At 45.2% G+C, this 16,730-nt stretch overlaps 1 protein-coding gene across 2 annotated transcripts in view; it reads left to right on the forward strand.

Moving 5' to 3' along the window:
- SFMBT1 (Scm like with four mbt domains 1) overlaps nucleotides 1–16,730 on the forward strand; it is a 117,700-nt gene that overhangs the window by 55,667 nt on the left and 45,303 nt on the right. For both annotated transcript variants that reach the window (XM_083355705.1, XM_083355704.1), the window contains exons 2-3: nucleotides 2,845–2,991; nucleotides 8,032–8,126. In XM_083355705.1, the coding sequence (XP_083211831.1) occupies nucleotides 2,964–2,991; nucleotides 8,032–8,126 (123 nt within the window). In that variant the 5' untranslated portion in view covers nucleotides 2,845–2,963. The remainder of the gene's footprint in view (nucleotides 1–2,844; nucleotides 2,992–8,031; nucleotides 8,127–16,730) is intronic.

Here is a 16,730-nt window from a genome sequence, read left to right on the forward strand (position 1 = left end):
AGCCTACTTCAGAAATCTGTAGGAAAGGTTGCCTGCATATAAATTCAAGGATTAGAACTTTAAAAACATATTTAGTTAAGCCTTACCACATTTTTGTACTTTAAAATCCAGGGTGTCATTCAAGACCGATAAGTTTAAATTCAATTAAGATTAGTATATCAGCAATTAAAGTGTTAAATTCAAACAGAAAAAGTCAAGGCAGATTGATATTCCTCACCTTAGCTATGGCAGCAGTGATGGAAGCAACCTGTCCAGGATTGAAAACATCTGTTGAATTTTTGACATCAGCACTATAAGTTAAAAGGTGCTGATAGTTCTACAACTGAGGAAAGGTATTTTCAATTGCTGATAAGCTTCAACCATTTTTTTAAATGTAACTATTGAATGCTGGGGTTTGAGGAGCCTGGATGAACACACAGCTGGATTTGAATCAACATTACTTTATCTGTGTGTTCACTACACCTATTCCTTTGCTGAATAAATGTGGGGTGGACAGTACTTGAAGCTTTTCCCATATATGCTCATTGCAGATAAACCAGGCTGCTTTGATGATGCTACATTTTGCCTTAATGTATTGGCTTGCTGATATTCCTCTGTTAGACAAAGTTCTATTTGGCATTACCTTAGCCTTTAGGTAAGGTAATGTTAAATTCTAACATGAATTTAAGCTCTCTGCTGAAAGTCTGAAATAGATGAGGCCTGAGGATATGTAATATCTATTAGATCCCTTCTGGATCCAGAAATGTATAGAGCCTGGAGGGGGGGCTTGGGGGGGAACAATTTAAGGGGGACATTTTGTCAAAAAAATTAAATCTTGCAGGACTTGAAAACCTTTCTTTCATTGGTTCCTGCTCTGTTTTGGAGCACAGCTTCCAAGATGTACCCATTGACTTAAAAGAGGCACCCACTTGTGTGAAAATATTCATATCATATTTCTGTTCTGCACCGAGTAGTATATGAATATAAAGCCAAATTAACAGGGTAAAAGAACACATGTAGCAGCAAGGAAAATCCAAGAGTAGCAATACTATAGTATCAAAATAAAAACAAAAAAGGCTTTTAAAATACTTTTTTTTGTAAAGAGAAGGAATGGGATGGATTAATTGGTTTTCCTCTGATAGGAATTCAAGCGTAGGTAGAAAAGCCTTGTCCCTCCAGTCATTCATCATTTTTTTCTGCTATGACAAAGCATGACAACCTTTAGTTTCCTGTGGAAGTAGCCTCTAAGGTTCTGGCTGCAAATAATTTAGGGCTTTAAAATATTTGCACGAAACATGGCAATCTAGAAATTGTTGGACTAATGTTCATGATGCCTAACTATTGCCCTTGATGGAAGGTAATATTAGGACTTCTAGAGGGCCAAAATTTCTCCCATCTTTGTACAGAAAATTACTAATAACTTAGGCCATGAAATGTATTGGGAGATGTTGAAAGTTTTACCTGGTTTACAAGGTGAATTTAGTTAATGTGGTGTATTAAAAGATCTTGCAGAACCAAAAGGTAATTCAGAAGATGAGATTTCACAAGAATTAAATTATTCAGCTATTTTTTCCAAAGGTAAAGTAAACTTATTATCTGACAGTATACTGTGGCATACTAAGAAAGGTAGATAATCCAAAATTTTGTTATTAATATGTGTATTATACTACTATTGCTAGTAATTGCTACTTTTCATTTGACAGAATAAGTGTAATTAGTATATAAATTATAATATGTATATTGTCCTAATGTGATTTTGTATTTTTCCCCTTATCATCAATATAATTGCCTTGTTTTTAAGGAATAGTATGTTTCTAGTATTACATAATGTGATTCCTAGAGCATTTTTCCAACTATCACAATAACAGTTGCTGATGTAACCTTTCTGGCAGTCTTTTGGGTTCTGAGGTCAAAACAATGGATGTTTCATACAATATACAGCAGACCTAGTTAACAAGCATATATCACTATTGTGCCCACCATTGTATGTGGCTCTTTAATGAGAATGTTATGCCCTTTAACATCTAAAGATTCAATCAAAAGATGTATTTATTGAATAGTGCAATCTATTTCTAGTTACTCAGCCAGTTTATCTATTGCTAATAGAGCATTCCTACTTGATGGTGTAACAAGTTTAATATTTATAATTGTTTGCAAACTTTGCAGATATTTAAACTGTGACAGAAGTTTCTCATATAAAGAATATCTTTTTATGTTACTTATTTGGAATTAGTTGAGGTACAAAAAATTAGGGACTCTTTATTTCTGATGGACTTAAGAAGTTGCATGAAAGTGAACCTGTATTGTTTTACTCTCCTGTTTATAATAGTCTGTAGCATTGTAGATTTCTGTAACAAAATCACCTCTGTGTTAGAAAAAAGCAGATTTTGTGGTAGAATCAAGTAGAAGTGCTGACTTAGCTTGTTCTAATTATACAAAAATGAAAGAAAGAAGAACGTAGCTCTAGAGCAGGGGTGTCAAACTCAATTTCATTGAGGGCCGCATCAGCATTGCAGTTGCCCTCAGGGGGCTGGGTGGGTATGGCCAGGGTGGGTGTGGCCTACTGGGTGGACGTTGCTAGAGTGCGTATGGCCTACTGGGTGGGCGTGGCCAGCTCTACATCGTTCGCATCAAGGGTGCCTATGGGGTCCTGGGCAGGAGTGGCACAGATCTGAGGGTCTCTGGCAGAGGGAGGGTCCCTGGGCCAGGGCCAAGGCAGTGGGGGCCGTTCCCTCACTGTTTCCAGGATGGCTTCGCGGTCCACATGAAACCACTTCGCGGGCTGGATCCGGCCCCCGGGCCTTGTATTTGACATGTCTGCTCTAGAGTTAAGGATAAAAATGTGCCTCTAAATTTTCTTCACAGTTTTTGTTTCAACGCAAAGCTTGAAGAAGCAGATACTGGGATGCTGATGAGATCGAGACAGTGACTGGGTTGAGTTTTTCTACTTCCTGTTCCCAAAGTATTACCAGATTGCTGTGGAAATGAATGGAGAACAGCAGCATGAGACAGGTATTATAGTTCTGGAGATGGAATTATGCCAACTCAGCGTATTTAGAATCACTTGATCCCAGAATAATTCATTGCTACAATTTCTTTATACAAGTCTGGACTACATAAAAATCGAATTTAGGATTCTTCTTTACAGAAGTTATTTTTTAATACAGAACTTCTCAATGCTTAATTAAATGCCACATATGGTATGTTATACCATATTATATTTATAGTTTGTAATTTATCAGATTTGAGAATTTAAAAACTATAAACTATTTAAACTATAACCTATTTAAAAACATTTGGAATTAATATTATGATTTCATTTTTGGTACCTTGACATTTTGAATTTTTTTTTCACTTTGAGTTCCCATTTTGAGTATGTATGATATTTTCCTTTAAGAAATAAATATACAGTATTGATAAAAATGAACAATGTCACAATAATTTGAGATCTTGGATGTAATCTTTCACACATTAAGGACTAAAATACTGGCAACTTAAATTAATCTTGGATTTTGATTACCCTCCCTATCTCACTTTCTGTGAAATGGAATGCATTGAGATATAATGCTACATTCTTCTGTTTTGAAACATTAGTTAATTCAGGTATTTATTGTTGAAGCATCAATGCTAATATGAAGTTTAATTTCTTACTAAGACATGGTTTTGAATTATAAATCTAACACTGGTTTTCTTATCTGTTTATACACATACACACACACACACAGAGAGAGAGAGAGAGAGAGAAAGAGAGAGAGAGAGAATATGTTCCCTTTCCAAATTCAGTTTACTTTGAATATAATGGTCATTCTGTCAGCAATTCAGCAGCAACATTAAATGTAAAGTTGCAGTTATGGAACAGTACAAAAGTTCTGGTTATATACTAACAGAGCAGTCCTGCAGTCATGCTTATGTTGTTTTATAATTAGAGTTAGGTTGCTATCAGAATGGTCATTATATGCAGTATATACTGATCCTGGAAAGGGAAAAAATAGAAAAAATAAAAATGACTCAGAAATGCCTGTAATGTCTGCAAAGGCATTGGAAAAACTGCAGTGGAAATTGTTCTAGTGACAGTCACATGCCTAATAATCTTGAATGGATCTAGGGAAATTAGAGTTATAAACCCTAGCACATTTTTGTCACTATATTCACAAGACACAAGATGACATCACAGGGGTCTCCATCAGGTTCAATATAACATAACAGCCAAGAACCCATTAGTAGTATTTCCCATTCCTACAAGGACGGCTTTGAATTCCCTTATACTATATTTATAAATTATTTCATGAGCTCAGCACATTAAAAGAAGAAAGGAAAAGCTGCACAATACTATATCCTCAAGCATTCCTGTCCCATTGAGAATAGAAATATTTTTGCCTAGCAACCAAAGGAACTATTGAGGAAACATGACAGATGGAATTGTAGACTCACATTCAAAAGAAAGCTTCAGAGATCTACTATTAAGATTAAGGGATCAGGAAGTAGTGGTGGGCATTCAAGCAGGAGCAGGCATGTGCCCACTCATATTTTTGTATCCCTTAAACAAAATAATTAAACAATAAGCTCCACTGAGATTTTCCTAATTTGAGGGGCAGAAAAGACTCAGGAGCATCATGGGTTGATTCACCTTGCTTGTCAACCTCCTCAGCTGTACTGCTTGAAGAACTATTCAGGAATATTGGGAACTGAACATCTTTAGGGGAAATCGGAATGCTGGCAAAAATTGCTTACATTAATATATTAATATAGGAGAACCTAAAGGGATGCGGTGGCTCAGTGGGTTAGGACGCTGAGCTTGTCGATCAGAAGGTCGGCAGTTTGGCGGGTCGAATCCCGAGTGCCGCGTAGCAGAGTGAGCGCCTGTTACTCGTCCCAGCTTCTGCCAACCTAGCAGTTTGAAAGCACGCGAAAAATGCAAGTAGAAAAATAGGGACCACTACGGTGGGAAGGTAACAGCGTTCTGTGCGCCTTTGGCATCTAGTCATGCCGGCCACATGACCACGGAGATGTCCTTGGACAAACACTGGCTCTTCGGCTTTGAAACGGAGATGAGAACCGGCCCCTAGAGTTGGAAACGACTTGCACGCATGTGCGGGGGAACCTTTACCTTTACCTTATAGGAGAACCTAATTGAAATCCAAGATAAGAGATAAAATCAGAAAAGGATAGAAAAGAATTCAAGATACAGAGTTACTCTGAACCAATGTAGGACCTTAGCCCTTACCTAAACCAACTGTTTTATATCCTATTTTTTCTTCAAGACTTCATATATAGTTCATTTGGGTTGGCAAATATTGGCAGAAAAATCTGGACAACCTCTAGATGGAAGAAAATTCTTTTTTGCTGTCCTCTAGCGCAGAACAGCTATTGAACCCCTGTAGTACAGAACTGTAATATTCTATTTTATCCTTGTGAGGACCCAGTAAGGCCCAAAGTTACTTGATATGTCTTCATGGCTTAAGATGGACTTGAACTTATATGTCTCCCATCTTGGTCTAAGTCCTAAATCACAACCTAGCGTAGGCTATATTCCATTTGCACCCTAAGAAACTACCTAGTCATGTTTTTTCTATCAGAGGATGATAAGAAAGAATGAGCATGCAAGGGAAATGCAGCTGCCTTGAACCAGTATATTAACAGTGCGTAGAGGAACAGTCAGGTGTGTCCTGTCCATTGTTGCTAGTCATAGTTTGGACTTTCGTCCAGAATGCACAAAATGTAGTCTTTGGAGAGTATAGTGAGGTCTATATGTTTCTGGAATATATTTATGTTGTATCTTTTGCTTTGCTTTGCATAGCATGTATTATATTCATGAACAAATGAAATATATTTTTCCCATCTCTGAAGATAATAGGTCAGAACATCTTTGTACCAGAGGTAGGTTGTAATAATATGCTATTATTAGTTTAAAAGAATATAGGCTATGACATAAGTAAGCTCCTCCTTCTGCCTCCCATGAGTCCCATCTGTTTCAGCTGTTGTATCTTTGTTAGCAGATTAACTGCTGGCAGTCCTCAGCTCCAACATTTTTGAAGATTATGGCGTACCTTGTCCTGCTCCTTTGTTAAATCCTCCAGTGTATCTTGTGTACATGATTACATTGTAGGTTGCAAGAATACAGAAATGCTTTGAAATAAATATCTCACATTTTGCTTTTGAATATTGCCAGCATCTAGCCCTGTACTATTTCCTGGAGAATTCTGTATTCCTATATCAGATTCTTCTGTCTTTGAACGCTTACATTTTAAAGCCTGCCTTACAATATTTAAGCTAAAAAAATACTTTAGGTCTGAATAAAAGATCAGATTTTTAATAAAAACTTACCACACTCTTATTCTTTTGAAAAAAGAACCAATAATCAGACCTGAACATTTTTTTCTACATCTTGTCTTTATACTCCTTTTTGTGTCAATGTCCAAAGCCTAATTTACTTAAACTTTACCAGATTTTGCTGTAATACCTTTTTGACTAAATAAGCATATGGGGGTGGAACAATGTTTAAGCAAATTATTTCACTGTGCCTTCCAAATATTGACAGGTGGTTATAACTTTAGATTTTTCTATCGGTAGGTAAACCTATTAATCTGTCTAGATTTTGCTGAATGCCAGCTCTAGTAGCCTTCGGGTAACGTGACTAGTGACAACTAATGGGAATTATAGCTCATCAGTATCTGGAAGGCCACAGGTTCCTCATACTCAGTAATGATACGTTATGTATTTCCCTATACAGATAGTCCTTAAGTTTCTACAGCAGTTAAGATTGGAATTTCCATTGCTAAAGCAGTGTGATGTGATCACGTGACCATGTTGCTTAACATTGGCAATCCCAGCAGTTCTTTTGCTTTCATTAACTGAAGTCCATCAGCCAGGGACCCACTCCTGTGGCTTGGCCCCTCCCAGCCTGGGTTTGGTCCTCCCTTTCAACTCCTCCTTCTTTGCCCTTTTGGCCCTCTGCACTTCAAGGCTTTTGCTCCTCTGTGCTCCATCACTCACACCTTAATTTTCACCATATTCTTGATGCTGCTGTTATAAATACAGATGAACTGCCAACCATCCTTATTTTGGTTATGTGACCATTTGGGTGCTACGAACTGCTGTAACTTAAGGGAGCTGGTGTAAGCAGTGATGGGATTCAGTCGGTTCGCACCAGTTCAGTAGAACTGGTAGCTAATTTTTTGTGGCCCAGGCCCAGAATGGACTTCCGGAAGCGGCATCCACATAGAGAACCGGTTGTTCACATATTTGAATCCCACCACTGGGTGTAAGTACCATTCATTCAGCACCATCATAACTTCAAACTGAATCACAACACCATAACTTCAAACAGTTGCTTGAACAAATGGTCGTAACTTATTAAGCATTTGTGAAAACACACTATACATATTAATTGAATGAATTTCTTCCAGCAATTATTGAGAACTTAAATCAGACTTTGATCAGGTACAAACATGTACCATTACTAGATGGTAGGAGAAGAGCAAGATGTGAGATTTTTATGGACCTTTTGCTTCATTCTAGTGGTCATACAGTTTTTGCGCCTGTGGTTTTTCTTTTTGAATAAAACTGCCCAAGAATTTATCCATAAAAGTACTTTTTGAAATTAAAAGCAGCTGTCCTTTTATATCTGCAAATTGCTTAGTGCCTACTTCATAAATCTATTACTCTTTTCCAATCAATTTAAAATGGAAAACATTTTTCATATAATTTCCATCCTCATTACCCTTGGAATAAGGTACATTCTATCTTTTTTTTAAAAAAAAATGTCTTCATTACGGCTTAGGAGTTAGGCCACTATATCAGCATAGGGGCTTTAGTAATTCATATTGTTTGCCTTTTGATATCTGACAGACAAGTGACATAGTTTAATTGACAGTAGTGCATATTACCTATATCATTTGGTAGTTATATGACATTTTAATATACACAATTTCAGTAGAATATTTCCTTTGTCTTCAAAGCAGTGGGAAAACACCTACAGTGAAGAAATTGATAATACCGTACCAATTACATATTTCCATTTAAGATTTGCCCATTGCTTCTGGATTATTGTAGATGCAGGATCTGTTGTGGAAGAAGCAGAGTTCAGTTGGGATGACTACTTGGAAGATACAGGAGCAACAGCAGCACCTCACAGCTCATTTAGACATGTAAGTAAACATCTGGTCAATGTTGTCCTCTGTATGTGTTCTTTAAACTCTGATCCCTTGGTACCCATAATGGGCAGAAGCTCTTCATTTCAGATCCTTGAGAATTCTAAGTGCAGTCCCTTAAGCTCTTTGCTGTAACTTTTGGGCTTTAGTAATGTCCTCACAGGTCCCATTTACAGGGGAATAACAGTAATAGAGTGCATTTATTTTTGTTCTTTGCTTTGCAAGGGGGACTCTTGTGTTTCAGTTAGTGCTAGAGACAGATCCAAAGAATTGCTGACTTAAATTATTTTTAAAGTGAGAATGGCCTGTTCTATGGTGCAAAGTGAGATCTTTTGCAGTTAGAACACATGAAGATAGTCTGCAAAGAGCTTGCTGACTCATCATCTTAAGGCTTTCTTCCATGCCTTGTTGACAACATCTTACTCAGTCATTCCTTTTTATTTTGTTTCCTTTTAGTAGAAGTGAACTGATAAAACATGAAAATTAAGTTGCTACTTTTTAAAATGTAATGTTTCAGATAAAAGTATGTTACTGCTTTTTTTATTTGCTAACAAAATAATTGGATAGGGACTTCAACATTCACAATAGGTTTACAGCATGATATGAATACTGTGAAACTTTCCAGGATTTTTTGTGCTAAAAAAAATTATTCTGGGTGATAATATTTGAGAAAAATTTGAATTTTTTTATTGTCAAATAATGAAAGCATATACCGTATATACTTGAGTATAAGCCGAATTTTTCAGCCCACTTTTTGGGCTGAAAAACTCCACTTCGGCTTATACTCAAGTCAACAAAAAAAAAGAACTGTCCCTTCGTTCGGAACAGGCTGCTGAGAGAAGGGAGCGGCAGAGCCTTGCAGAGCTGGCGGCAGTCCAGCGTTGTTTCTCCCCCTCGTGGGTGCGTGTGTGTGTCAGACCCACGGGAATGGCTGGTAGGGAAGCGGCATTCCGGCATTCCCCCCCTTCCTGTGTGTCGAGCCCACGGGGCTTGACATACAGAGAAACGCAAATGCCGGACTGCCGCCACCTTTACTAGCCATTCCTGCGGGTCTGACACACACACACACACACACACACACACACGCACGCACGAAGGGGAGAAACAACGCTGGACTGCCGCCACCTCTGCCAGCCCTGCAAGCCTCTGCCGCCCCGGCGTTGGTGGTCGAGCTCTTCGGAGCCGGCAGAGAATCTCCCGCAGGAGGAGGTCGCGGCTTTCTCTCTTGCTTCGGACTGCAAGGATTTAAACTCCAGGAACAAATCCCGATGGAAGTTTTTTTTTAAAAAAAATACTCCTCTGGGTCGGACAGGGGACCCAGGCTGAGGTCTAGGGGTAGTGGGGGGGGCTCGCAGACATAGATGGGCTCAAGTGGAAGCCAAGCAGCCCTCCCGAACCTGGGCTTCTGGACGGAGCAGCCGGTGGTGCGTTTCAAAAAGCAGAAAAGTTGGATTTTGAACTTTTCAGCAGCGCATCTGCACCCGCTGCTTTTATGACCGACCTGCCGTTTCCCCCCCCTCCCGGTCCTTTCCCCCGTCCAAGCGGACGCTCCAGGCTCTTTGGGGGGGACGGGCAGGCGGGGGGGAAGGAAGCGTGCCAAGGCGCCGCTCACCTGCGATCGGCGAGTGCGCTGGACTCGGCTGCGTGTCCGGCGGAGGGTTCAGATCATTCCGGGCCAGAGCGGCTTGGCGGGCGGGGCCGTTGGGCAGGCGGCGTGGTGCAGCGGGGGAGTCAGGGCAGCTCTGCCATGGAGCAGCTGGGGTGGGTGGGTGGGGGGAGGAGGAGGAGGAGGAGGAGGAGGCGGAGAGGAGCGAGCGAACGAAAGACAGAGCTTCCGGTGGCTACCGCTGCTGAATATTGCAATGAGCCGCCGTCTCCCTATGACCGCCGGCGAGGGGATTTCATCAGAGCACGCAATCGGGGCTCCCCGCCCCTCGGTCCTGCCCAGATGCAGCAGCAGCAGCAAGACCACCCCCCCACACACACACACCTCCGGTCTACCTTACGGCCCGGTGACTTGACCCCGGGGATAGATCGGAAAGAAGGCAACAGACCTTCCTGCCCCTTCGCTGAGAAGGAGCTCCAGCAATGAGAAGAGCCAAGGGGTGGGGCACCGTGGAGAGGTTAGTGGGTGGTGGTGGTGGCGGCTCTTAGATACCGCGTAGACGCAGGGGTTTTCAAACTTGGCCCTTTGATGACTGGTGGACTTCCTGGAGAAGGAAAAATGCCTGGAGAAGGAAAAATCGGCCGCAGCCTCGGGGTAGGCTTCTCCGGGGGCGCCGCCGCGATTCTGCAGGTCTGTTGCCTTCTTTCCGATCTATACTCGACACGCAGCCGAGTCCAGCGCACTCGCCGATCGCAGGTGAGCGGCGCCTCGGCACGCTTCCTTCCCCCCCCGCCTGCCCGTCCCCCCCAAAGAGCCTGGAGCGTCCGCTTGGACGGGGGAAAGGACCGGGAGGGGGGGGAAACGGCAGGTCGGTCATAAAAGCAGCGGGTGCAGATGCGCTGCTGAAAAGTTCAAAATCCAACTTTTCTGCTTTTTGAAACGCACCACCGGCTGCTCCGTCCAGAAGCCCAGGTTCGGGAGGGCTGCTTGGCTTCCACTTGAGCCCATCTATGTCTGCGAGCCCCCCCCCCACTACCCCTAGACCTCAGCCTGGGTCCCCTGTCCGACCCGGAGGAGTATATTTTTTAAAAAAAAACTTCCATCGGGATTTGTTCCTGGAGTTTAAATCCTTGCAGTCCGAAGCAAGAGAGAAAGCCGCGACCTCCTCCTGCGGGAGATTCTCTGCCGGCTCCGAAGAGCTCGACCACCAACGCCGGGGCGGCAGAGGCTTGCAGGGCTGGCAGAGGTGGCGGCAGTCCAGCGTTGTTTCTCCCCTTCGTGCGTGTGTGTGTGTGTGTGTGTGTGTGTGTGTGTGTGTGTGTCAGACCCGCAGGAATGGCTAGTAAAGGTGGCGGCAGTCCGGCATTTGCGTTTCTCTGTGTGTCAAGCCCCGTGGGCTCGACACACAGGAAGGGGGGGGAATGCCGGAATGCCGCTTCCCTACCAGCCATTCCCGTGGGTCTGACACACACACGCACCCACGAGGGGGAGCCCCGATTGCGTGCTCTGATGAAATCCCCTCGCCAGCGGTCATAGGGAGACGGCGGCTCATTGCAATATTCAGCAGCGGTAGCCACCGGAAGCTCTGTCTTTCGTTCGCTCGCTCCTCTCCGCCTCCTCCTCCTCCTCCTCCCCCCACCCACCCACCCCAGCTGCTCCATGGCAGAGCTGCCCTGACTCCCCCGCTGCACCACGCCGCCTGCCCAACGGCCCCGCCCGCCAAGCCGCTCTGGCCCGGAATGATCTGAACCCTCCGCCGGACACGCAGCCGAGTCCAGCGCACTCGCCGATCGCAGGTGAGCGGCGCCTCGGCACGCTTCCTTCCCCCCCCGCCTGCCCGTCCCCCCCAAAGAGCCTGGAGCGTCCGCTTGGACGGGGGAAAGGACCGGGAGGGGGGGGAAACGGCAGGTCGGTCATAAAAGCAGCGGGTGCAGATGCGCTGCTGAAAAGTTCAAAATCCAACTTTTCTGCTTTTTGAAACGCACCACCGGCTGCTCCGTCCAGAAGCCCAGGTTCGGGAGGGCTGCTTGGCTTCCACTTGAGCCCATCTATGTCTGCGAGCCCCCCCCCCCACTACCCCTAGACCTCAGCCTGGGTCCCCTGTCCGACCCGGAGGAGTATTTTTTTAAAAAAAAACTTCCATCGGGATTTGTTCCTGGAGTTTAAATCCTTGCAGTCCGAAGCAAGAGAGAAAGCCGCGACCTCCTCCTACGGGAGATTCTCTGCCGGCTCCGAAGAGCTCGACCACCAACGCCGGGGCGGCAGAGGCTTGCAGGGCTGGCAGAGGTGGCGGCAGTCCAGCGTTGTTTCTCCCCTTCGTGCGTGCGTGCGTGTGTGTGTGTGTGTGTGTGTGTGTGTGTATGTGTCAGACCCGCAGGAATGGCTAGTAAAGGTGGCGGCAGTCCGGCATTTGCGTTTCTCTGTGTGTCAAGCCCCGTGGGCTCGACACACAGGAAGGGGGGGGAATGCCGGAATGCCGCTTCCCTACCAGCCATTCCCGTGGGTCTGACACACACACGCACCCACGAGGGGGAGCCCCGATTGCGTGCTCTGATGAAATCCCCTCGCCAGCGGTCATAGGGAGACGGCGGCTCATTGCAATATTCAGCAGCGGTAGCCACCGGAAGCTCTGTCTTTCGTTCGCTCGCTCCTCTCCGCCTCCTCCTCCTCCTCCTCCCCCCACCCACCCACCCCAGCTGCTCCATGGCAGAGCTGCCCTGACTCCCCCGCTGCACCACGCCGCCTGCCCAACGGCCCCGCCCGCCAAGCCGCTCTGGCCCGGAATGATCTGAACCCTCCGCCGGACACGCAGCCGAGTCCAGCGCACTCGCCGATCGCAGGTGAGCGGCGCCTCGGCACGCTTCCTTCCCCCCCCGCCTGCCCGTCCCCCCCAAAGAGCCTGGAGCGTCCGCTTGGACGGGGGAAAGGACCGGGAGGGGGGGGAAACGGCAGGTCGGTCATAAAAGCAGCGGGTGCAGATGCGCTGCTGAAAAGTTCAAAATCCAACTTTTCTGCTTTTTGAAACGCACCACCGGCTGCTCCGTCCAGAAGCCCAGGTTCGGGAGGGCTGCTTGGCTTCCACTTGAGCCCATCTATGTCTGCGAGCCCCCCCCCCCACTACCCCTAGACCTCAGCCTGGGTCCCCTGTCCGACCCGGAGGAGTATTTTTTTAAAAAAAAACTTCCATCGGGATTTGTTCCTGGAGTTTAAATCCTTGCAGTCCGAAGCAAGAGAGAAAGCCGCGACCTCCTCCTACGGGAGATTCTCTGCCGGCTCCGAAGAGCTCGACCACCAACGCCGGGGCGGCAGAGGCTTGCAGGGCTGGCAGAGGTGGCGGCAGTCCAGCGTTGTTTCTCCCCTTCGTGCGTGTGTGCGTGTGTGTGTGTGTGTGTGTGTGTGTGTGTATGTGTCAGACCCGCAGGAATGGCTAGTAAAGGTGGCGGCAGTCCGGCATTTGCGTTTCTCTGTGTGTCAAGCCCCGTGGGCTCGACACACAGGAAGGGGGGGGAATGCCGGAATGCCGCTTCCCTACCAGCCATTCCCGTGGGTCTGACACACACACGCACCCACGAGGGGGAGCCCCGATTGCGTGCTCTGATGAAATCCCCTCGCCAGCGGTCATAGGGAGACGGCGGCTCATTGCAATATTCAGCAGCGGTAGCCACCGGAAGCTCTGTCTTTCGTTCGCTCGCTCCTCTCCGCCTCCTCCTCCTCCTCCTCCCCCCACCCACCCACCCCAGCTGCTCCATGGCAGAGCTGCCCTGACTCCCCCGCTGCACCACGCCGCCTGCCCAACGGCCCCGCCCGCCAAGCCGCTCTGGCCCGGAATGATCTGAACCCTCCGCCGGACACGCAGCCGAGTCCAGCGCACTCGCCGATCGCAGGTGAGCGGCGCCTCGGCACGCTTCCTTCCCCCCCCGCCTGCCCGTCCCCCCCAAAGAGCCTGGAGCGTCCGCTTGGACGGGGGAAAGGACCGGGAGGGGGGGGGAAACGGCAGGTCGGTCATAAAAGCAGCGGGTGCAGATGCGCTGCTGAAAAGTTCAAAATCCAACTTTTCTGCTTTTTGAAACGCACCACCGGCTGCTCCGTCCAGAAGCCCAGGTTCGGGAGGGCTGCTTGGCTTCCACTTGAGCCCATCTATGTCTGCGAGCCCCCCCCACTACCCCTAGACCTCAGCCTGGGTCCCCTGTCCGACCCGGAGGAGTATTTTTTTTAAAAAAAACTTCCATCGGGATTTGTTCCTGGAGTTTAAATCCTTGCAGTCCGAAGCAAGAGAGAAAGCCGCGACCTCCTCCTGCGGGAGATTCTCTGCCGGCTCCGAAGAGCTCGACCACCAACGCCGGGGCGGCAGAGGCTTGCAGGGCTGGCAGAGGTGGCGGCAGTCCAGCGTTGTTTCTCCCCTTCGTGCGTGCGTGTGTGTGTGTCACACCCGCAGGAATGGCTAGTAAAGGTGGCGGCAGTCCGGCATTTGCGTTTCAGACATGTCAAACACAAGGCCCGGGGGCCAGATCCGGCCCACGAAGTGGTTTCATGCCATCCTGGAAACAGTGAGGGAACGGCCCCCACTGCCTTGGCCCTGGCCCAGAGACCCTCCTCCTGCCAGAGACCCTCAGATCTGTCCCACTCCTGCCCAGGCCCCCATAGGCACCCTTGATGCGAACGATGTAGAGCTGGCCACGCCCACCCAGTAGGCCATATGCACTCTAGCCACGCCCACCCAGTAGGCCACACCCACCCACCCCCGAGGGCAACCGCAATGCTGATGCGGCCCTCAATGAAATTGAGTTTGACATCCCTGATTTAAGGCAATTTGAAACATTGTTTCTGTTACTATAAATAATTGATATTTATTTGTATATCTTTGGGGGGGGCTTACCTTAATAAAGTTCCATTGTATATTAATTAGTGCCTATGACAAATATGCTTAACATTTAACTAGTATGTTGATAAACTTCAAATACAAATGAGATTATTCTGTAAAAATTGAATTTAGATATCTATTTTTCTTTTAAATTCAGTAAAAAGCATCTTATATGTAAATTTTTAGTAGAAATAAAAATTGGTTTGGAAATTGATAGAAAGTGTTAAACTAAGACAGGGGTAGGCAACCTTGGCTCTTTTAGGATTCATGGACTTCAACTCCCAGAATTCCTGATACAGCATGGCTGGCTCAGGAATTCTAGGAGCTGAAGTCCACGTGTCTTAAAAGAGCCAAGGTTGCCTACCCCTGAACTAGGAGCTTCCAGCGGAGTAAATTTAATTAAAAACAGAACTTAAACTTGGATTTCAGTAGGGCATTTGACAAAGTAGACCACAACCTATTTTTTAGTAAGTTAGAAAAATGTGGAGTAGTTAACATTACCACCAGATGGATTCATAGTTGGCTGACCAACCATACTCAGTGTGTAGTCCTCAATGGAACTACATCTATATGGAAGGAAGCATTCAGTGAGGTACCTCCAGGTTCTGTCTCAGGCCCAGTACTCCTCAACATCTTTATAAATGATCTAGATGAGGGGATGACACCAAGCTGAGGGGAATAGCTTTGGAAGATAAACTGAAGATCAGAACACAGGGCCCCGTCTTAACAAAATGCATTTCAATGGTGAGAAAAGTAAAGGCAAAAAATAGGCAAAAATAGGCAAAGAACCCCCAAATGCACAGGTATAGAATAGGTGGTATCTGCCTCTACAGTAGTATCTGTGGGGGGGATCTAGATATCCTAGTGGACAAACAGTTAAATAAGAGCCAGCAGTGCGCTGCAACTGCCAAAAAAGTCAATAAGGTTATAGGCTGCATTAATGGAGGAATAGCATCAGGATCATGTGAAGTCATAGTACTGCTTTATACTGCAGTTCTGGTCACCACGGTACAAAAAAGATGTTAAGACTAGAAATAGTACGGAGAAGAACAACAAAAATGATAAGGGATCTGGAGGCTAATCCGTACAATGAAAGATTGAGTGAACTATGTCTTTCTAGTCTAACGAAAAGGACTAGGGAAGACATGATAGCAGTTTTCCAGTATTCAAGGGGCTGTCATAGAGAAGAGGGGTTTGACCTATTCTCCAAATCACCTTGAGGGCAGGACAAGAAGTACAGGTGGAAGATCACTAAAGAGAGGTCCAACCTAAAATTAAGAATAAATTTTCTGACAGTGAGAACAATTGAATCAGTGGAATGTTTGCCTCTAGAAGTTTAGGTGATCCATCACTGGAAGTTTTCCAGAAGAGATTGGATAATCTCTTATCTGGAATGGTATAAAGTCTTCTGTTCAAGCAGGGGGAGAAGACTTTAAAGTGTTTCCCAATCCTGTTATTCTATGTTATTTTATGTTATATATTATGAGAGTGTGCTATGACATTCTAGATTCTTGGGAAGAACTCAGTGTGTATGAAGGCCAGCACAGCTAGAGAACTGGCAGTTGTTATTTCACGTTGTTGTGTATATTGCAACAATAATAATATGACAACAATAAAGATAACTTACCAGCAGCAAAGAATTGTTGGAATCACAACACTGAAAAAGTAATCAAGAGTGAAGTCATTAAGGTGATACTTCCAAATACAAACTGATAAATATTTAGCCTGTAACAAGCCAGACGTGACTATAATTACAAAGAAACAAGTATGGATAATTGGCATTGCAATAGCTGGAGATACATCAGTGAGAAATCACTAGAAAAAATTGGGAAGCATAAAGATCTCCAAATAGAGATCAAACAAATGTGAAAAAAGTATTAGTGGTGCCAATAATAGTGTGATTGGTGCCATACCAAAAGATCTGAAAAATCACTTGGACACAATAAGAATAGATAAAATCTCAACTTCTCAATTAATTTTTTTTTATTAGTTACGACAGGACATATATCAGGGCAATATGTAATTATCCTAGATCTTTGGGAAGGATCTAATAACTTGTGGATATGAAAACAGATCCGTACATGTTACTGTTTTCATAAAATACCTTATATGAACAACAGTAATAATTAGAACT

The sequence above is a fragment of the Vipera ursinii genome (genome assembly GCF_947247035.1).
Source record: "Vipera ursinii genome assembly, chromosome: 2".
Taxonomy (NCBI): domain Eukaryota; kingdom Metazoa; phylum Chordata; class Lepidosauria; order Squamata; family Viperidae; genus Vipera; species Vipera ursinii.